We start from the raw sequence: 23,275 nt of genomic DNA, 5'->3' as shown, positions 1-23,275 counted from the left end.
ACTTTGAATCTGTGATGAAAGATCTAGTTAAGTGATCTGCTGAAATCAATCACTGCAAATCTGCAGATCTAATTCATCTCACATGCACATGCACACTTAACATATATACAGTGTATGTTTCTCCCTACATATACTAAATGATCTTGTGGGTACATGTCACTAAGGTGACAAGTAGGTGCCTAATGGGATACAAGTTTCTATACATACACGCTTTAGATTTTGCACACACATACATATTTTTGATTAATTTCAATCACTGTCTTACACATGGCTTGGATGTCATGATTCTACTCTCTCTCTCTCTCTCTCTCTCTCTCTCTCTCTCTCTCTCTCTCTCACACACACACACACACACACACACACACACACACAATCAATACTGTCCTGTCAACATACTATCTTACAACTTCCCATTTCTCCTGCTTTGCTCAGGCATGTGCCATATGCCATGATCTCACTCACATCCCAAGTACCCTCTTTACTTTAATTCCACTTGCCACATATTCCTAGATTTTATACGATGCTACCTCCCCCTTTCATCTCTCCTTATTGGAACAGGAAAGTTCAGGCAGCTGAATTTCCCACCTTAGACAAGTGTCCCTCAACCCTGCTGACATTTGCTCTTCTAAGTTATCCGATGAGACTTGAATTAGTGCACTTGGTTAATATTCTATTCCCCCACCCTCAGTTAGGCCTACGAGAATTCCAGCTGGATGATGTATGATATAGCCTGAGGAAGAGAGATATCTGTCACTGCTACTTGAACCTTCACATTCCATCTGGGAGGTATGATCCTTAGGGATGTGAACATGTAGTCAGTGTAAGAACCCCACCAAAGCAGCAGGGATTATGTATGCACAAAAGAGATACAGCCACGGCAAGCTATTTCTTTATCTTGCAGGGAATCCCCACGAGATGCTCACAAATGGCATCAGAAAGGGGAAGAATGAGTTGTGAAAACAATATTGTCCCTCTGGCCACTCTTCATCTTCCTAACGTCCTGGGAAAATTCACTGGCTACTGGAAGTGGAGTGTCTGATGGAACAACATCCAGTTCCTAAACCAAACCAGCTGTTCTTGTCCTATCAAGCATGGTTGGGAGTTCATATTTTTCTTTCCCAGTCATCCAAAGTTCTCACTCTCTGCTGGATAAAAATCACAACTTATTTCATCCCCACATCCCCATCCCTCCAAGGCCCAGTCCACTCATCAGCCAAAGTAAGGATTCTCGTTCTGGAAGTTATAGTCTGGACAGACTTTCTGAACCAGCTTGTAATCAATGCTGAAGAATGAGATGAAGATGCAGATGACCTTGAACGGTTTAGCACAGAGCCAGGCTGCATGGCTCTGTGTATGCTCAGTGAAACAGATCTTGGATGGATCGTACAGGCAGGGCTTATTCTTGCGTGCCCGGTTGGTCTTCTCATACTCCACATGACAATTGAAGGTCTTAGATTCCTTCGGCTCAGCTAAAGTGGACTGCTGGGGATGGAGATGTTGGGTGGGGATAGGAGGAACCAAGACATCAAATTCTACAACTTTGGTGGGTGGCACAATGCTTACTGAAACATTGCCCAGGCTGGAGGAGTTGTGTCGGAAATAGACACTGAAGGTACCATTAATGTGATCCACAATCTTGCCTGTCACAAGGAGGCTAAACTTCAAGGTCTTGATGTTGAAATAAAAGTCCCCCCATCCAAAGATTTTCTTGGTACGACCTGCCTTCATTGAGGGCTTCCTTTTGGCTCGCTGATTGAAGTGCTCCATGGCTGTCTGATTCTTGGTCCAGTCCCATGGACTTAGTGCACCACCAAAAGGGTCCAGCTTGGCTTTGGATGGCTCATTGGAAAATATCCGGCCAGGGCTGAGTGGGTGGGGTTTGAAAGAGCTACCATATGGTCCAGTCTTCAAGACACTCGAAGGACTCATTTCAAGATAGTTCAGGGTCTTGGTTACATGGCCCTCGGCACATACAACCTATCAAAGAGTAAACAAAGGAGGTTATATTAAATCAGCGGCTCCCAACCTTTTCTATTCCCCGCACCCCTAGAACACTTCTGATATATTCTCGCACCCCTTGCAAAAGTTTAAAATAAGGGCAATGAATTATGCATATACACTATAATTTTGAAAACCCAAGTTTTTGCACCCCCTGGAATATCGCCTCACATCCCCAGGGGGTGCAAGCACCCCTGGTTGGGAACCCCTGCATTAGATCATACGTACTATGTGATTCTTCAGTTATCCATATGATACACCCTATCTGAATCATGCTGAGTGCAAGTCATACAGAAATCTATGGAAGAGCTGCCTCCATCATGGCGCTTTCAAAATTCATAGAATAAAATCTCCCATAATCCATAACCTTGTGGCTGACAAATATGTGGAATGAGAATTATAGGAGCTTCAGTCTAAACACTTGAAAGACATCAAATTTGGGAAGTCTGATTTAAAGTTTGTGCCATATTATATTAGTATCTCAATGGGAGGTTGCATTGCTCTCAATCACTCCAGACTAATCTTCCCAAACTAATGCTCCCCAGGTATGTTGTGGTCCAACTTTGACACTTTTCAACCAGTCCATAGATCTGGAAGGGGGGGGGGATTAGAAAAAAGAATATACTGTCAGAGGATACTGACTCTGAAGCTTGGCAGCAAAGATTCCAAAACTCCACAAACTCCAAAAACTGGATCAAACTTCACAACAAAAAAAGGGTGCATATATTTATCCACACTACGTGCTTTTGGACCATCAGAGAAGTGCTGCCAAAACATCAGAGAAGTGCTGCCAAAGTGATAAATAAGGTCCACGAGAAGCCATGTTTAATTTGAACTCCATTAAATAAAATACAAATATGCTTAAGGCTGTTGAGTATCTTTCATAATACCCACCACAGTACAGCAGTTAAACTGAAAAGAATAACAGAATACCATCATATGTGAGTGGCCATCAGCCTAGATGGATACCAATGTGTAGGACACTGGGAAAAGCAACTAATGGTAAACAGCTTCTGTTTCTCATAATCATTTCTCAGAAGCACCCAATTCTGTCACAATTCTGGAGTCTAAGCTAAATGAACCAGCAGGCAGGCTAAGCCTAGCAGCTTAGATCTGCTGCAATCAATCCTTATAGTACGCTGGCTTTCTGCAATTTCAGAGACATCTTCTGTTTTTCCAACTCCTCTTGCCTCTTTCATTTGCATTCCAACCCAGTTTGTTTCATAGAATCTGTCACCTCTTTTCCCCCTCTTTTTTTTTTTTTTTTGCCAACACAACAGCTGGCTGACATCCCATGATGGATGAATGGTATTCCTTTGCCCAACAGCAGAATTATTTGATTTGCAGGCATGCTGCCACCACAACAGCAGCAGCTTTTGCTGGCCACACATGGACAGGTGAATCCTTCCAAGTGGAAAGTCTGGTGGGATGATTCATGAAGGGGAATTTATACTTTCAAAAACACAAGTCGGAACCACGGGCTCACAGGTAAGGGTAGGTAAAGCTGAGACTGCAATACTGCTTTGTATTTTTTTACCGGAACTTGCCTCCAGCTGAAGGGAAAACTGAAAACAGCAGTGAGGGAGATACAGCATGTCCTGAATGATGGTACAGGGAGAGACTCCCTGAGACAAACTGTACCTCTCAAAGCACTCATGATCGAAACCTACGAGAAATAGAATGTGGTTCAAGCCTGGAGGCACAGATGTCTATTTCCAAGAACTTTCCTGAGACCACAGCCAAAACTATGTATCGAATGCTCAGTTCAGCTCAGCCTTGATCTGGCAAAGTTTGTAGAGAGTGGGACACCTAATACTTGTCATTCTATGTCAGTGGTTCTCAACCTGTGGGTCGGGACCCCATTTGGGGTCGAATGACCATTTCACGGGGGTCACCAAACCATGCTGTCCGCCATTTTTTTCCCTTTTCCCTAGCTGTCCTACTCCCTCTTACTGGTGGCCACATCCACTTGGGGGTCACCACAACATGGGGAACTGTATTATGGGGTCACAGCATTAGAAAGGTTGAGAATCACTGTTCTATGTCATTGTCCTCAATGCTTAATGGCTGGGAGGGAGTAATGTCCCGAAATGATAACCTGAGCCAATTTGAATGCACTCCCATCTTCCTGCTATCAGTTCTTGCCCTGCCTCCTCTGGGAGATTAAGGAGACCGTTGGTTCCTAATACTTCACCCAGGGGAGGAAAAACATGCCGGCTGTCACCCGTCTTTTCCTGACAGAGGGTGAGGAGAGAGACAACAGGGCAGAATGATGAGGGACAGCTCCCCAGCAAAGTTATGCAAAACCTTGGACAAATGCCCACCCCCCCCCCGTCCCTTGGTTTCCTTTATGTGATGGAACAAAATCAGTCTATGTTTGCTGGGCCACCACCAAGTCCTCCCTGAGGAAGGAAGCCTCAAGGAACCATAAATCTCAGTCCTACAACCCTTCTGTATGAACAAAGGCCATGTAGTCATCCTGATTAAGCAGGTGGAGAGGAGTAATAAGAGACAGCGCTGTTCACAAGTAGAGGGAGTACATGCTGGGATACTCATTAAGAGAGAGACAAGAGCAATGAAAAGTGATGACTGAATCTGCAGGGAAGTTTGCCGGCTTAAGGCCTAAACAGGAGGAAAATGGAAGGGCCAAGGCCAACTCTGGTGTAAACCTGGTTAAATCAGCCCATAATGGCAATACTGGTCACTTCTGAACTAGGAGATGAGTGCACATCTGAATCCGCCATTTTGTTTACCATCAAGTGTGATTCATCCCAAAGATCAGAATTACTTGTCTAACAGCATAGTACAAATATACCTATCCACCAATTTTATATATCTGCTTGGCATAAAAATTATTTTAGAATAATTTCCCCTGCTATCCAACCCACTTTTAAAAACTATTCCTTAAAAGCAAATGATGGACGTTTTGCAATAGGGATTCTCAGCATGTTTTATTTAGGTACAGATATATCTGGTCAGTTCTAGTCAATATTAATTTTCTGAGCATTCAAACGTAAGTCCACTCCCTGCAGTCTTTTTAGAACTTTTAAAAATAAGTTGTATGAAAATTATCATTTAAATGATGTGTGTCGCCTCCTGGATATCATTTGGCCGGGCATCTTGATCAGAGAGTCTCATAAAAATTTGGAAATACACAAAATTTGTAGGCATTCCAATGCACACATTAATGAGTGAGACACTAATGAGGTTGAGTTCACTTCCAGAGTGTGCCAAACAACTTGACAAAGTGCTTAATGTTTTCCTTCCCTTTTCTTCCCCTAAGAGAAATAATCCAATATTCTTAATACAGAAACATCTATGGACCTTGAAACCTAGATCTACTCCTCCTTAGTCCCCACTTCCACACTAACTGTAGTGATGCACACAAGTAACACATCATATATTCTCTGCAAATCAAACAACTGGATTCAGCTGAGTTAAAAGTCCAGTCTTTGCCCTTGTGTGTATATATGTACATACATGTATATCATTGTTACTCCCAATTCTGGAGTTGAAGGAGAAGGATAGGACAGTATTTCTGTCACTTCCATCCAAGTAGCTTATTCAACCATCAAATTTTTTTTCCTACTTGATGCAAGATAAAATTAAAATCCCATTGCTCTGCCAGACAGAAAAGCAATGAATGAATCGTTCAGGTGTGGGACAAAAGGCATACTATTCCATAATGATTTGCTACTGTCTCCTTGTAATTAGCAAACCATTTGGAAGAGATACAGTGGATGTTCCCACTTTAACTGGGGTAATCTAACCTTGGGTGGGGACGGCAGCTCTGAATTAACCCATGACCCTTGGGAGATTTTATTTTAACTTACATTGCAGCCTAATGTGCTTAAAATGCCAAACTAAAATATCTTGGTCTGGAGCTGCCAACCGAAGAAGAGATCATCATTCTGAACATTACTTTTTTCGCCATTTAATCCACTTCCAGAAACAGCAGGACCACTTTAGAGTTTCAAATTCGTATATAATTTGCCCTTCTTGTTTTCACTCTTTGGCTAGAAGCAAAAACCACACATTCTTTGAAATGCAGAAACTTCCTGCCCCCCCCCCCCCACAATTTGAGTTTCCCCTCCTTTCCAGTGGTCTCCACAGCAAACTCTTATAACAGCAAAAGGGCAACACATGATGATGTCGTTATTCTGTGGTGGCATAGTGGTTGGAATGGAGTATTGCAGGCTAATTCTGCCGACCGCCAGTAGTTCGATCCTGACCGTCTCAAAGTTGACTCAACCTTCCATCTTTCCCAAGTCGGTAAAAAGAGGACCCAGATGGTTGGGAGCTATATGCTGACTCTGGAAACCACTTAGAGAGGGTTGTAAAGCACTGTGAAGCAGTATATAAGTCTAAGTTTTATTGCTATTGAAATGCCTATGTACTTTGTCTTGAAGTATGCTGAATTGGGTATGTAGTCCCTTCCTCCTCACCCAAGTCCATGCACACTAAAGTTCCATGCACACTAAAGTTCCATGCACACTAAATTTTCTCAAGTTCCACGCACTAAATTTTAAGCCTGTTTTAGTTCTAAAACATTGTGAGCGTTACAGATAGTCCTCGACTTACCACCATTTGTTTAGTGACCATTCATAGTTACAATAGCAGTGAAAAAAATGACAGGACCATTTTTCACATTTACAACCACTGCAGCAACCCCACGATTACATGATCAAAAGTTGAACACCTGGCAACTGACTCATGGTTATGACGGTTGCAGTGTCTTAGGGTCATGTGATCACTTTTTGTGACTTTCTGACAAACAAAGTCAATGGGGAAGCCCGATTCACTTAACAACCGTGTTACTAATTTAACAACTACAGTGATTTACTTAACAACTGTGGCAAGAAAGGATGTTAAATGGGGCAAAACTCACTTAACAAATGTCTTACTTAGCAATGGAAAGTTTGGGCTCAATTGTGGTCATAAGCTGAGGACCACCTGTATCAAATTCTCTGAATGAGAGCAGCAAACATTCTGAGCAACCTTAGAAAATATAGTTGTGCTTATGGGTTTTCCATTTCTTCTTCATCATCGTCATCGCTGTGGAGCGAAAGGAAAAGGAAAGCAAATGCAAAAATTTTTTTGCATAACAGATGAGTTGAGTCAGTGAAGGAAGAAATTCACCTCTGTGTGTCTCAGTGAAACGAAGGAAAAGAAAGCTCTCAAGAGCAATTGTTCAGTAGGAATTTACCTGTGAACAAAGTCTTGGTCTGAAACACTACAGCGAAGTCATGTTCTTACAACAACACATTTAACTGGGAGAATGGGAGGGGTGGCTGTGTTGAAATTATCCCTAGTCTATTACCTCCAAAGGGTAAAATTAACTCCAAGCAGATCCATTAATTCACAGTGTTAAGCTATCTCCACCTAGCCAGTTAAGCTTATGGAACATCTAATTCCAAACAACTGGCCTATTGTACGAATGAAGGCAAATATACATGTTCCGAGTTTAGTCTTCCAGACTTGTCCTGGAGCCCATCCTCAGGGAACTACTTGTGACTAACTCAGGTTGGATCCTGGCCCATCTTGTGTCTATAGTCTTCCAAGAAAAAGAGACAGAGAGAAAAGGGGGGGTTGAAAAGGGAAACTTTATTTCCAGAATTATGAGTGGCAATCAAGAACTCTCTTCACAGACAGGCGCTGACTTCAACAATATTAGCCATGGTTACAGCTACCCAGCAAAGAGGGAAAGGTTATATGATATTTTGTCAGTACTTTCATGCACAAGAGCTTATGGGATAATAATAATGATGATGATGATGATGATGATGATGTTGGAAGGGACCTTGGAGGTCATCAAGTTCAACCCCCTGCTCAGGCAGGTAACCCTATACCAGTGATGGCGAACCTTTTAGAGACCGAGTGCCCAAAAACTGCCCCGCCCCCGCTCCACCCCCTACCCCGCCCCTGCTCTCCCCCCCATCCCCCACCCCACCTGCCCACAGGACCACTCACCGCCTCCAGGGCCCACCGCAGATCGCCCAGGCAGCCCAGTAGCACTATGGTGGCCACACCCTCTGCCCACGCCCTGCAGCACCAATTGCATGATGGGGTGTGAGGGCAGAGTCTTGTCTACGCTGCCTGGCTACCATGTCCTTAGCTGCACTGCTCCGTGTGGACCACGCTCGAGGGCGACTCTCCTTCAGGGGACTGCTGGAGAGAAGGGGGTCGCGGGGGGAGGCAAGGCTGGGGCAACGGCACGTGTGCCCACAGGGAGGGCTCCAAGTGCCGCCTCTGGCACCCGTGCCATAGGTTCGCCACCACTGCCCTATACCATTTCGTACAAATGGCTGTCCATTTCTGGAGAAAAGAGTAGGATTCAAGTAACACCCAAATAGGTTACTTTGAATGCAGTTAGTATGATTATGTGTGTATGAAGCCACTGGTAAACAGGACCTAACTAATGCTATGCATGCTTACTTTTAAATAAGACCCACTTAAGTAAAAAGAATGTGTTCCCAATAGTAGCATTCAGGACTGCAGAATAAAGCTAACATCCTATACAGTAACTTTCTTCAATCTAATGCCCTCCCTCTAGACTACAATTCCCATCACAGTCAGCATGGTAGTTGTAGATTATGAAGGTGGTCATTTTAGCACCTTCATAATCTTCATAGTGACTAGGGAGACCAATATTCAAATTGACATTCATATTACAGATTAATATGAGGTTAAAGATTATAAATAAGGAAACCACCATGTCAATAGCAGTTGTTTGGCAACCTTTAGCCAGTTTTAATCAGTTTAAACAGGTGACAGGTCTGGGAAAGAAAGTGATACTTTGCAGAAAGAAGAACACTACTATAGCATCACAAAGCTCACTTATCAGGCTAATTATGAACAAAGGCTTAGCATTAAACCTGAGTTTTAAAAATAGCCCACTTAAAAGCTGGTTGTGTTGTACCATAAAGTGGGAATTTCCCTCCCACTGTGTAATGCAATTCCTACACACATTACAAGCTCATGCCTATCCTTATAGCACAATGCACAAAAGCCATTATTTTAAATCTTCTATGGTAAAGTAGAAACAACTGGCAACTGGTAAATTTAGCCTATTAGAATTGTGTAATCACCCTAGGTTGCTCAGCCAGGAGAACTGTACACTGTTGAACTCTAAGGTCCTTACCAGTTTAGCATCAGGCTGAAATAGCATAATAGCAATAGCACTTAAACTTATATACCGCTCCACAGTGCTTTACAGCCTTCTCTAAGCGGTTTACAGAGTCAGCCTATTGCCCCCAAACAATCTGGGTCCTCATTTTACCGATCTTGGAAGAATGGAAGGCCTGAGTCAACTTTGAGCCGGTCAGGATCAAACTACTGGCAATCGGCAGAATTAGCCTGCAATACTACATTCTAACCACTGCGTCACCATGGCTCATAATTGTGGAATGAACATGGAAGAGTAGCGAAGTTATCATTTGGCTGCCTATATAAAGAAATGAAAGGGAATCTTAAATAAAAATACTGCTTATGGTTGAGCTCCCTTCATGACTCCGAACTTTATTTTATTCCGTTCAGGCTACACAAGAATACATTTAGTAGGAGGACTACAGGAAAGAACTAGAGGTGACAGACAGTATTTTGCAGCCAAACCCATCCTTTTCCTGCTGTAATGCTGTGACTTAATTGTTGATATTTTTCCCTCTGGCTGATAATGTGCTGAAAAGAGAAAGGAATCAACCAACGTCTTTAGCTATCACACACTGCATACACGTAATCACCACAGTATCATTTGCTGGGGATTTGGAACAGAGTCAAGAGAGGCTATTTCATGCCAACACAATTTTCTGCTCTCTCAAAGGTAGGTGGAGAACACCAACTTAATTCTGATCAAAAATTCAGAGACTTCCTAACTATCATTGACCAGGCCAGTATCCACCATGGCCTTTCTTTCCTGCTAACAAAAAAAAAAAAGGGGGGGGGTATTTAAAACTAATTCTTGACATCAGTAATACATTTCTGATTTTAGCACCTAACCTGTCCGCTTTTCCTGGTAGATCAGACAGGCAACACAACCAGATGAGCTAATTCCACTTTATTCTAAGCTGCATGAACAGAATCTTTCAAGTCTGTAAGGGCAAATCTCCTGCCGTCTCCTTTACAGTTTAAGAAGCTAGGGAAGTCCCTCTTTCTCCATCCAATATGCAGCTGTAGGCTATGTCCTCTCTTATCTGACCATTCCATAGGCAGCACTTCTTTGCACCACTGCTTCAGATAGGAAGGCGGTGCAGAGAGCGGTGAGAATGGCTGAAAAGATTATTGGCAGTTCCCTCCCTTCCATCCAGGACGTAGCACATAAGCGTTGCTTGAGAAGGGTCCGCAAGATTGTCTGGGACACTACACATCCTCTTCATGACCTGTTTCCCTTGCTACCTTCTGGGAGGAGGCTTCGTGGTGTCCGTAGCAGAACATCCAGATTCAGCCATAGTTTCATTCCATACAGCATTAACCTTGTGAACTCTAAAGCTTCCTCATTCCATTATGTATTCAAGATGGACAGTGATTAATATTTATATGTTACTTATATGTAAGAGTGTAGGTCTATAAATATGTTGTATATAGTATGTTTAAATATGTGTTATGTATGTGTACACTTTGAAAGAAAGCAACTAAATTTCATTTTTAATGTGTGCCATTGTGCCCACAGTAAAAAAATGACAATAAATGTTATCTATCTGTCTGTCTGTCTGTCTATCTATCTGTTTATCTATCTATCTATCTATCTATCTATCTATCTATCTATCTATCTATCTATCTATCTATCTATCTGGAGCAGGGGTGGGGCAGTTTTTGGTCTCTAAAAGGTTCGCCATCACTGGGCTAAAGTAAGATATGGAAAGTCTAATTGGAAGAGCACTCTTATTGTCCTCACACAAACAATTTAAAGGACCTGTTCTAACTCAAGGCCTGGGGGAAAAAGTAGTGTTTAAGGATCACTTGATGGCAAGAAAAATATTTGATTAGGTTTTTGCTGGATAAATTAGCTGCAGTTAATTCTCACCAACATCAACAAGAGATACTAGATTTTTTAAAAAATTACTTTAGTGGGATTTAACTGTAACTAATTTAGCCTATCTTATTTCTTAGAGTACATATAGATGAATATTTTGGTTACCATGCAGTACACAGAAATTTACTCTGATAATATGGAGTTGGGCTCCCCCATCATATTGTATAATAGTAATGCTTTTCCAGCCTTTCTCAGCTTAATGCACCACAATTCTATGATGGGAATTGTTACCCATCACATTTGGAATGTTAGCCCTGTCTCTTTTATAAGAACAAATAGTACTGAGTATTTGAGCATCAGAGGCAGAGAAAATATTTCACTAATATGCAATATAGCAGAAGTAGTAGGACTTCAAACAGTAATCCAATTATAAAACAGAGGTGATAGAAGTACACTCAATTTATTAGTGGAATGATAGCAAATGATTATGTTTGTTCCATCCTCTAATTTTTTTAGAGGTCTTCCAGATAATCAGCCTTTCTACAATATTTAGCAGCCCTTTTCAGGCAACCTTAAAATGCCTCCAAAACTGAACTGTTTTTGACAGACCTATTCAGACTGAGCAAGGCCATTATGATAATCTGTGACTCAAGAGCAGCATTTCTCAACCTTGGCAACGTTAAGATATTCCCAGAATTCCCCAGCCAGCCATCCACACTTCTTAATAGTTCCCATATCTTAAAAGTTATCAAGGTTGAGAAACGCTGCACTAGAGTTTGCACAGAACCACCAGCCAATTCTTGCTTGCCCTTTTTTGGCTAGTTGCTGAACTCAAGATTACAGGCAGCTCAACTCTACTCATTTGCTTGCTGTCCTTTCAAGATGGCCAACAACGGAGCACCTTTTCCTGCCATCTCAGATTAAACTTGTCCATGTGGAAACCCCAGTCTTTTCTCCACCAGATAAAAAAGAAGGGAAAATAAATTGCAAATATTTGCCCCTCTCTCAACTTTCAGTTTTGGTTGGGTTTTTTATTTAAAATAAGAAAAGAAAATCCAGAGGCCATTTGAGTAAAAACTATACAAGGGGAAAAATGCAATGTTAAAAGATGAACATAAACAGATTGAAAACCGGGAGAAGTTTCCAATTTACCCACAGCCACAAACAAGCGTAACCTCTGGTGACATAATCCATTCAGGCACATTTCCCTGGCCAAGCCAACCTTGCTAGGAAAACTGAGGAGCTGGGAGACTGGGTGAGGCAAGATCCCTTCCAGTGAGAACTTCTCTTTGAAGCTCAGGGCAGGGGTACTGTCATGCCTCCTTCGGAGCCTGAATCTGCAGAGGAAAATGAGCTGGAACGGGACCCTATGGAGGTGGAGAGAGAGGTGTCTATGGTTTCAAGAGTAATGTAGGGAAGAGCAGGCCGAGGCAGGCCAGGGCCCTTCAGGATTGGGACAAGATGAACAGGAGAGACAGAGTTCAGGCAATGAGCAAGGGCCACCCCCACCTGATCCTAGAGCACGGAGAGTGGAGAGAAGGAGGGAACAATGCAGGCAGGCCCAACTACTCGGGAGGAGAGCGTCCCGCCCCTCTCCACAAGGCACACCTGGAGACTGAGACTTAAGGAGACGCTGTGGGGAGAGGAACAAATGCTGATTCCTTGAAGTTTTGTGTGTGTTGTTCACTTGTTCTGTGACTTCTGCTTGGAAATCCAGAAACTCTGATCATTGGACTGGCTGACAACATTGCTTGGATGTTCAAAGATCTCGGACTTTATTTTGGCTTCCCTTTTGACACTGCTCAGGCAAGCGTGTATTCACACAAACTCGTTAGGTTTATGATGTATGTATCATTCCTTGTTATCTCCGTTTCCTTGAGTAAATTCCTCTCCTAATCAGACTGTATATGAAATTAATTGCAGCCAGAAGTGGCTGAAGGTGTGTGTGTCTTCCTTTGTTTGGAGGCTTGCCAGAAACGTGGGAGCATTTGGGGAAAATCTGGAGCAATTAAAGGGTGGTTTGAATTGCCAGCTGACTGCATTGCCTCTGTTCTGTGCCCTGGGTCTTCATAGGTACATTGAAGCAGGAACTTTCCTGCGAAAAAGAATTTTGCCCCTCATGAATTTTTGCAATTGTTTCCAATTGCAAATCTTATCTTGTTTTCACTACCTGGAGTGTCCTTTTACAAGTTACCCTCGACTTGCAACAGTTCATTTAGACCATTCAAAGTTACGACGGCACTGAAAAAGTGACTTATGACCAATTTTCACAGTTACGACTTTTGCAGCACTCCCATGGATCATGTGATCAAAATTCAGGCCCTTGGCAACTGACTCATATTTATGACCGTTGCAGTGTCCCAGGGTCATGTGATCCCCTTTTGCGACCTTTTGACAAGCAAAGTCAATGGGGAAGGCCAGGTTCACTTAACAACTTATTAACTGCCGTGATTCACTTAACAACTATGGCAAGAAAGAGTGGGCAAAACTCACTTAACAAATGTCTCACTTAACAACAGCAACGTTGGACTCAATTGTGGTTGTAAGTTGAGAACAATTTAAGTAGGCTTCCTAATATTTAAATCTCAAGAAAACCATGGTTGTTTCCAACATATCAATGCTGGAGAAGAAAGGAGCTTGCAAGCACTACAGGAAGTCCTCGACATACGAGTTCATTTAATGACCATTCAAAGTTGCAACAACACTGAAAAAGGTGACTTAGGATTGTTTTTCACACTTGCAACCTTTTTTAACAACCTGATGGTCATGTGATCACTTTTTGTGACCTCCTGACAAGCAAACTCAATGGGGAAGCCAGATTCACTTAACAACCGGGTTAACTATCTTAACAATTGCAGTGATTCATTTAGTGACTGTCACAAGAAAAGTCATAAAAAGGGGACAAGACTCACTTAACAAATGTCTCATATAGCAACAGAAATTTTGGGCTCAATTGTGGTCGTAAGTCGAGGACTACCTGTGTGCTGCTCCCTCCCAATGTACATTCAAGCTTATATTGAGCTTGATCTCCAAAAATGAGAAGCTATCACGAGCACTTGGCTTTCTAATTTCAGGAATGTGAAACAAATGTCGTCTTTACTTATAGAAAGTCTGGATATTATACTAAAAAGTCTCTTGACAGTATTCTGAGATATTGAAAGGAGATGTGGGGAGAGCAGCTTTATTTCAGCTCCACTCCAAGGAAACCCAAGTGCAGGATTTACCGCATGGCAGTCAGTGAGAAAGACACTGAGCAATGTGTTAACACCTGCTCAGGGGAACCCAGAAGCCCATTAAAAGGCAGTGGGGGGCAGCCTGCATTGCCTTAAGCAGAAGCCACAAAAGCCTTTAATTGTGTTATTTTACCAAGGCTGCCGTGACTTGAGCCACAAAGCTCCTGCCCTCCTTGAGTGCACGCAGCGTCTGTGTGACATAAAGCTTCCTTGGGGGGCATGACATGTAGAGAATTGGAGAAATGGGGGGGAAGGGTGTCTGAGGCACAATGCAGGTGGGAGGTTGCAAGGCCACAGATTGCTAGAGCTCTCTGGAGCCCAGGCCCTGGATGCACAAGGAGGAAGGAGAAATCCTCCACGAAGCCGACTTGTGAATGTTCCAGTAGGTAAAACGGCCATATGTGGTCCATCCCACTGGAGAAAAAAGGGAACTAGAACCAAAGCAGAAATTCCTTTTAGGACAAAGGGATCTGTTCCTGGCAGCTGCATAATAATTGATCCCGGTCACATTTATACATCTGAAAATGTATAACATTTTCTGCCTAGCGGGCACTCAAACACTCCCGATGTTTCAGGAAGTCAGATTAACCAATCAGCATGAAGAGCATGCACTCTGCACAACGCACAGTTGGGATTTGGGGTGTGTGCACATTGGTCCCTCTGCAGCCATTGGCAACCCAGCCTTACCCATCAACCCCTTTGCAATGTAGGTATGCAATGATGCTTGCGCACAGTTGCGGACAACTCTAAATCAAGCTTAATTCTGCACCTCAATTCTCCTTCCTCCCCCCACTCTGAGGCCCAGTTTCCTTAACCATCTGACTCAGTCTATGGCAATCACACTTTTCAGTTCCCTCCCTGCCGGTATGGAGTTGTGTCAGGGCAAAGCAATTGTAGGAGTGGGCTACTGCCAAATGGATCTGGGTTTCTCCATGCTGCTCCAGCTGCCTTGAATGTCAGGTCAGCAGCGTCTCTCTATCGGGATCCAATCTGGCTTTCAGCCTGCCATGCTTTAATAACAGACTGAGCTGGAATTTTAAATCAGCACTGCTATGGGCTGAGATTGGCCTTAGGGAAACTGGCAAGAAACACAGCTTTAAATAATAATATTGTCATTTCCTTAGCCCACTCTTCTGAAATATGGAACTCGCAAATGGCAGAACATTCCACAAGCCACTGTAAGGAAAATAACCAGAACGCCTGGATCTAGAGAGCAATCAACCTTTTGAACAGGCCACTGTTTCTTCTGTAGCTAAAAGTAGCTGAAAACAAATACGCCGGTCTTTTCTGTTTCTGTAATCAAGTTTTAATCAGATTGTGCCATGATGTGGTTTATTAAACTTCCACCTAGCATTACATTTTAACCTAACTGTTATGGTTTACAAATCATATGTGTGAATTAGGGCATAATACCAGTTAAATAAAAGGTTAAAATACTAGCTATTGTATTTTTGTTGTTGTTCAGTTGCTAAGTTATGTCCAACTCTTTGCACCTCCATGGACCATAGCACCAGAGGCCTCCCTGCCCTCCATTGTCTCCTGGACTCTACTCAAACCCATGTGTGTTGCATTGATGACCTATATAACCACCTCATCCTCTCCTGTCCCCTTCCCCTTTCACCTTCAACCTTTCCCAACATCTGGGTCTTTTTCCAATGAGTCTTCTGATTTGGTGGCTTCAAAGTGGTGGCTTCAAAGTGGTGGCTCCAACACTGGAAGTTTTTAAGAAGAGACTGGACAGCCATTTGTCCGAAATGGTGTAGGGTTTCCTACCTGAGCAGGGGGTTGGACTAGATGATCTCCAAGGTCCCTTCCAACTTTACTATTATTATTATTATTATTATTATTATTATTATTATTAAGTATTTGAGCTTTAGCTACTTTATCTGTCCTTTCAAAGAACAATCAGGGTTGGTTTCCTTTAGGATTTACTGATTTGGTCTCCTTGCAGTCCAGAGGACTCTCAAGAGTCTAGCTCTTGTATTACAAACGATTAATTTGGAGTAATAGATTCTCCTGATTCCTGATTCAGATTAATGATTTTGCACAGAAGCGTTAACGGAATGTGGTTTTTGCCAGTTGTTGCTAACTTCTTTGCAGTTATCCCAGATCATATTGCACTGTTCCCTTCCCTCTATTTCTAACTTCCTTTGCTATCGTCATTGTTTCCTTTTTTATTACAACCACACCTGAGCTCCACTTTACATGGAATCAGAGAAGTCAGCAACTGCAGCATTTTATTCATTTAAGCAGTTTATATGTCACCTTTCACCAGTGGTTCCAAGGCGAGATCCAAATATTTCGCATACAAGAAAAGCAACAGTAAACGCAAACAAATCTAAATAGGGGATATAAATATAATTAAAAACCACAGAACTGTAAAGATGCAAAGATTATTTTCAAACACCCCAATGAATTGTTTTGTGAAAAATTAGCACCAGGCAAGCCTCCTTCACAAACACATTGCATAGCTTGGACACAATCCCAGAACCTTCACTTTTATTTTTGGAGGAAGAGGAAGTCAGATGCAGAGAAGGGCTAGAAGGGATGTTGAAAAAAGATCCTGGAAGAACGCAGTGGCACTTTACATTCATATCATGGCAAGAAAACTGCATTGATGGATCTGGGTAAGTCACTTGCAACTGAATTTTACTCTTACGGCCTGAACCTCAGGCTGATGGTGATTCCATCACATACCTGGGCTCCAAATAGATGACCTGTCCAATTAATTCAGGTTTGTACATCACACATACTTAGACTTAACACAGGGATGGGAAGTTTCAGCCCTCTGGGTGTAGCTGAATACAACTTCCAGCACCCTTCATGACAGGGAGACCATTTGTCCAAAATGGTATAGGGTTTCCTGCCTGAGCAGGGGGTTGGACTAGATGACCTCCAAGGTCCCTTCCAACTTTATCATCATTATTATTATTATTAAGGTGATCAGTGTACAGGTGGTCCTTGACTTATGACTGCAATTGAACCTGCTCATTATGGTTTTAAGTTGTGACACTTGCAAAGGGGGACACCGATGTGACCGACCTGATTTTATGATTTTTTTTCAACAGTTGTTAAGTGAATGTGGCTGTAGGAGATGACCAGGCTGAGCCTGAGGGAGGGGTCAAACGTGTTCATAATTCTCGAGTTCATGAAATCTAAGTCCAGCCCACCTTGAATTCCTTTGATGGTTGCTGGAACTGGGTATGTCTAGTTTAATGAAAAGAAGGAGGAGGGGTGACATGATAGCAGTGTTCCAATAGCTCAGGGGCTGCCACAAAGAAGAGGGAGTCAACCAATACTCCAAAGCACCTGAATGCAGGACAAGAAGCAACGGATGGAAACTAATCAAGGAGAGAAGCAACCTAGAACTAAGGAGAAACTTCCTGACAGTTAGAACAATTAATCACTGGAATGACTTGCCTCCAGAAGTTGTGTATTCTCCAAGACTGGAAGTTTTTAAGAAGAGATTGGACAACCATTTGTCTGAAATGTGGTCTGGGGGTTTCCTGCCTGAGCAGGGGGTTGGACTAGTCTCGTAGAGAGCTTAAGCTTAAAATAAACCTTTATATTCATTCTAAACAGCCTGGACTTCCTGAATTTCCTGTGCTTGACAGAGGCAGTTGTAAAGCAACTGCTGTGATCATTAAGTGAAGGCAACAGTCATTAAGTAAACTAATTGTTTGCTCTGGGCTGGTGTTGTCAAAATATAGAAGCAAATACCGGGTTTGTGCAAAAACGTCATAAAATGCAGTCATGTGACCACGGGATGCTACAAATGGCCATAAACAAAGGCCATTGCTGAGGACCTGAAATGCAGTCATGTCATCACAGGGGGAGCTGTCAGAACCTCAGAACTGGTTCATAAGTACCCCAGGGGAGGACCGTTGTAACTTCGAATGGTCACTTAGTCCTAAGTCGAGGACTACTGTATGTCAATAAACCATGTATGTTTGCATCCCTAGGAGGCTAATTTTCCAGCATCCTCAATGAAAAGACCTTGGAGAGAAGCACACAGGCAATTCCCTACATCAGACCCAGCAAGCCACTGAGGGGCCATTGCAGTACATCAGACAAAGCCCTGGTCTCTGTGACAATATCCAACAGCTCATTATAGCTAAGCTTTTAAGCTCCGAAGTCTTTAAATCTTTCCACAGAGGGACGCTGCCTACACCTTCCCGTCTTGCGCTGGAGGCCATCGGCCCCATCTTCAGAACTGCTCAATTTTTTTTCTTCTACAAAAGAATCTGACGGAACAAGACAAATGTATTCTCCGCAGCAAAAGAGTTTAAGGCACAAAGAAAGTGGCCATTAATATCATATAGACCCAGCTGTAGGAATACAGGTATGGATGATTTATCCAATTCGAACAACAGCCTTTTCATTTTTTTTTTTTTTAAGGAACCTATCAGGATAAAAGGAGGGAAGAGTCCAGCCAAGTAGCCTAAAATGCTAGCTTTCCATATGGAGGGAGTTTTTCATTTACACTCAAACATGCAATCATAACCCCCACTTTGAAGATGCTAAATAGGAACAGGGCTGCAACCAAAGATTATTAGAAGGAGCAAGCGCTTTATAGGCTAGAGTCCAAACTGTAACAACGCAGCAAAACCTGTGCTTAAAAAAGCTTCAAGGGGAGACTTTTTAGCCTCCAGCAAGAGATAGCTCAGCACGCATATAGGTAGCTGGCTTTGTAGTCAATTGTTCTGACCATCAAGAAGTTTCTCCTATTACTTCAGAACAAATCCTTTCCCCGAGGCAGCAAAATACTCATTTTTGTCCTCTTCCATTGACAGCCCCACTGGTATTTGCTTTCATATCCTCCTCCAGGCTCTTTTAATTCCTGCAAGTTCTATCTTTGAATATGCATTATGTGATTGGATTAAGTGGCCATTGCAAGTACTACTTACAGGTGAGTTTGCTTCTTTTTCCTCGTCTTTCCTCTTCCCTTTTTCCTTTTATATCATCTATTTCTGACAGCAAAGCTAGTCTCTTTTTCAATGCCATATATATAAGTTACTCCTCTCTTTTCAATAAGGAGAATGTTTCAAGCAAACAAACAAAGGTAACTTAAAACTGATACATAATAAAATAATACCTGCCTGCCTGCAGCCTGGAAGTTTTTAAGAAGAGATTGGACAGCCATTTGTCTAGAATAGTATAGGGCAGGGGTCTTCAAACTTGGCCCTTTTATGACTTGTGGACTTCGTGAGCTGGCTGAGGAATTCTGGGAGTTGAAGCCCACAAATCATAAAAGGGCCAAGTCTGAAGACCGCTGGTATAGGGTCTCCTGCCTGAGCAGGGAGTTGGACTAGATGACCTCCAACTCTGTTATTCTAGTAATTCTTACACTGCTGTATCTATAAATGACAGAATTTCAATCCAGGAAAATGTGAACATCAAGAATTTCTGCCTGTTTTGTCTGTTGGTCTGTCTGTTTATCTCCATCCATCCGTCCATCCATCCATGCACATACAAGGTCCCAAAACCTTCACACCACTCATATCATTTCTACTTGCCAGGTCTAAATCTGCTATAGTAACCAACTTCAAAAAAAAGAATTAATTCTGCAGCTGCTTTTAAGAACATATCCACAACTCCTATAAAAAAAAACCTGTCTGGCACCCAATTCCCAAATTTAGACTGGTGCTTTTGGGAAGCTGTTCAATTAAAAGAAAGAGTTCTTACATACGATGCTTCATTTTCACAACATCTTCTTTGACAGGACAAATCTGTTTCCCAAATCGGGAAAAAAGTGCCAGTCAGATGTTTTGTGAAACCCAGGGATTCAGTTCCCAGCAGTCAAGAGAAGAGGGGCTTACCTAAGGCAAATCAAAGTGGCCTATAGAAGCTGAGCAGATGCCAGTCCCTCGCCATACCATTAACCACCCTGTTGATGAAACATGGCAGATCAGGTCCACAGCAAAAATATTGGGGGATTGGTAAAAACTGAAATAACTAAGGATGACTTCAAACTGCCTCAGCTATGGGTTCAAAGGAGATAAAGGCAATGGCATTTGTCCACAGCCCACTTCCACCTGCCACTCTGCATCCATTTGTCATGCCATCCTCAACAATAGCAAGGAAAAGGAAAGGGAGAGGTGTTTTTTGAGAAGCTAAAAAGATCTTAGGAAAATTTACAGCCCAGGGAGTGCTTCCCAAGGTTAATCATGAAAGCAATCTGATGGAGGCAAATGAAATTAAAGGAAAATGAAAAGACTATGCTGAGAAACATTCAAAAATGGGATTGCATAATGAAAAAACAGAGAGAAGAGATATTGAAGAAGCAACACTATTAAGGGAAGTGAGAAAGATAATAGACTAGGTATCAAAAAGGACAGCATCAAACATAAAGGAACTGTTTAAAAGTTATAGAAGAGTCAGTTTAAGTGCTAACAGTTCCATGTCAACAAGTGTGGGGCTTCAGAGCCAAGAGCTTGGAAAGGAGCTTTATCAAATGAACGTGAATGTACAAATTAGCCACCCATTGCACTAATTCACAACACAAGAAGTGCTTTCTTCAGAACGTACAAAGAATACAGCTGTACACATAGAAGTAATGCCAAATGAACATGGGTTTTGGAAAAAAAGTAGAGGGACATGAAATCAGAAAGATAAAAGAAGAGGGATAATGAAGACAGCAAGAGAATATAAGGAGGAAGAACCTCTGTAGTGAGCCAGAAGGTGTTGTAAAAATTGAATTTAAAAAAAAATCAAAGTGGTTTAGAATAGAGAAGGGAACGAGGCAAGGATGAATATTATCCCCCTGTATGTTTAATTATACAGCAAATTTAAGAATAGCAGGATTGGGAGAGAGGACAGCTGGAATCAAAACTGGAGGTTTAAAGAATATGGGATTTGCAGGTGACAGCACTTTGTTAGCTGAAAGTGAAGAACACTTAGAAGAGCTCATTATGAAGGTAAAAATGGAAAGTGAGAAATCTGAGTTAATGTTAAATATTTAAAAGATAAAGGTAATGTTTAGGAACTTACAACTGATAGCAAAGAACTTAAGGCTGACAGTGAAGAAGAGATTAATCATAGAAAAGAAGGAAATAGCAGACGAGATCATGAAGAACAGGAATAATTCTATGACAACAAAAAACAGAATATCTAAAGCAAGGGTTTTCCAAGAACAATGTACAGTTGCGAAAGCTGGACTTTGAGAAAGGAACAATTGAAGAATACCATGGGCTGAAAACCGGTCAATCAAAAATTTTGGAGCAAATAAAACTAAATGCTACGTTAAAATGAGGATTAGCAAGCAGAAGCAAGAAAAAGCAAATGCACAGGTACAGTATAGGTGGTACCTTGCTCAACAGTAGTAACTGTGAGAGGGATCTCAGAGTCCTAGTGGACAATCACTTAAATATGAGCCAGCAGTGGGCTGCCTCTGCCAAAAAAGCCTAACACAGTGCTAGGCTGCATTAACAGAGGGATAAAATCAAGATCACGTGAAGTGCTAATATCACTTTACAATGCCTTGGTAAGACCAAACTTGGAATACTGCATCCAGTTTTGGTCACCACGATATAAAAAAGACGTTGAGACTCTAGAAAGAGTACAGAGAAGAGCAACAAAGACGATTAGGGGACTGGAGGCTAAAACATATAAGGAACGGTTGCTGGAATTGGGTATGTCTAGTTTAATGAAGGGAAGGATGAGGGGGACATGATAGCAGTGTTCCAATATCTCAGGGGCTGCCACATAGAAGAGGGAGTCAAGCTATTCTCCAAAGCACCTGAAGCAATGGATGGAAATTAACCAAAGAGAGAAGCAACCTAGAAATAAGGAGAAACTTCCTAACAGTTAGAACAATTAATTTCCAACACTGGAAGTTTTTAAGAAGAGATTTGTCTGAAATGGTATAAGGTTTCCTGCCTGAGCAGGGGGTTGGACTAGAAGACCTCCAAGGTCCCTTCCAATTATTATTATTATTATTATTATTATTATTATTATTATTATTATTATTATTATTTTGAACAGGTGATTCAAGTGGATGATGAACTAGAAAAATAGTACTGGGAAGGATGAGGAAAGTAGAAGGAGATCAGATAAGGAAGATGTACAGGACCTAAGAGATAATTTAAGCGACCTTGGAAGAGTGACATATTACCACTGTAGATGCTTGATTGGGCCCAGCTCAGTGCTCTAAGTATAGTTAGACTGATACTTGTTAGATACTTGTGGAGCCCTGGTGGCACAGTGAGTAAAGTGCAACATTGCAGGCAAATTCTGCCCACAGCCTGGAATTCAGTCCTGACTGGCTCAAGGTTGACTCAGCCTTCTATTCTTCCGGTCGGTAAAATGAGGACCCAGATTGTTGGGGGCAGTACAGTATGCAAATAATGCTTCAACATTGTAAACTGCCCAGGGAGTGCTGTGGATGTATATATGCCTAAATGCTATTGCTACACCCGGTTTAAAACCTCCAACTCCACCTTTCTCTAAAATGGTAGTAAGCTAGCAGCAAGCTACATCATATACCATGAGGGAAACGGATAAAAAAAGCAAGGAAGTGGGGAAGGAAAACATAACATTCTTTTTTTAAAAACAACTGAAGACAAAATAGCTGTTTTCTAGACCGGGATGTGGGAACAAGAGTCTTCTGCTTACCTAAGAAAAGAAAACCTGCCTTTACCATTTAACTTATTACCATTAACTTAACCTCACCCATCACAAAATTCATCACAGACCCTCACTTGACACATCCACACCTGAAGCCCTTATAAACAGAAGAATACCAACATCCCCTAAACTACGTTAAAGATGTTACCTAGCCTGGTAATGAAACGTTCAGAAACCAACCCACAAGCTCGGAGAACGAACCTTCACCCACATTTAACTTATTTTTCAGTGATCCTTGGTAGGTTTCACTTTAGTTCCCCTACCCACAACCCTCCCCCCCTTAATTTCTAAATCTCACCCAATCCCTATTACATTTAAAGCAAACATAATATTTCCATGGAGTCATAAAACATACACAAAGGGACTAAATCAATCTAGGGTTAAACAATGTCTAGACTATTCATCATCACCACCTCAGTCTGTAGACTATTTATCAATCTTAATTTATACC

General features: G+C 42.0%; 1 protein-coding gene across 1 annotated transcript in view; it reads right to left on the bottom strand.

Annotated features, from left to right (window-relative positions):
* Nucleotides 1–435: 435 nt before the first annotated feature.
* The window catches only part of NXPH4 (neurexophilin 4), a 94,122-nt gene continuing 71,282 nt past the window's right edge, over nt 436–23,275 (bottom strand). The window contains exon 2 of the mRNA XM_039348360.1: nt 436–1,977. Within this exon, the coding sequence (XP_039204294.1) occupies nt 1,210–1,977 (768 nt within the window). The 3' untranslated portion in view covers nt 436–1,209. The remainder of the gene's footprint in view (nt 1,978–23,275) is intronic.

This window comes from Crotalus tigris, unplaced genomic scaffold (genome assembly GCF_016545835.1).
Source record: "Crotalus tigris isolate CLP2741 ecotype Arizona unplaced genomic scaffold, ASM1654583v1 scf7180000018146.467361, whole genome shotgun sequence".
NCBI lineage: Eukaryota > Metazoa > Chordata > Lepidosauria > Squamata > Viperidae > Crotalus > Crotalus tigris.
The sequence above is the reverse complement of the archived record's forward strand: the minus strand, read 5'-3'. Positions and strand labels throughout refer to the sequence as shown.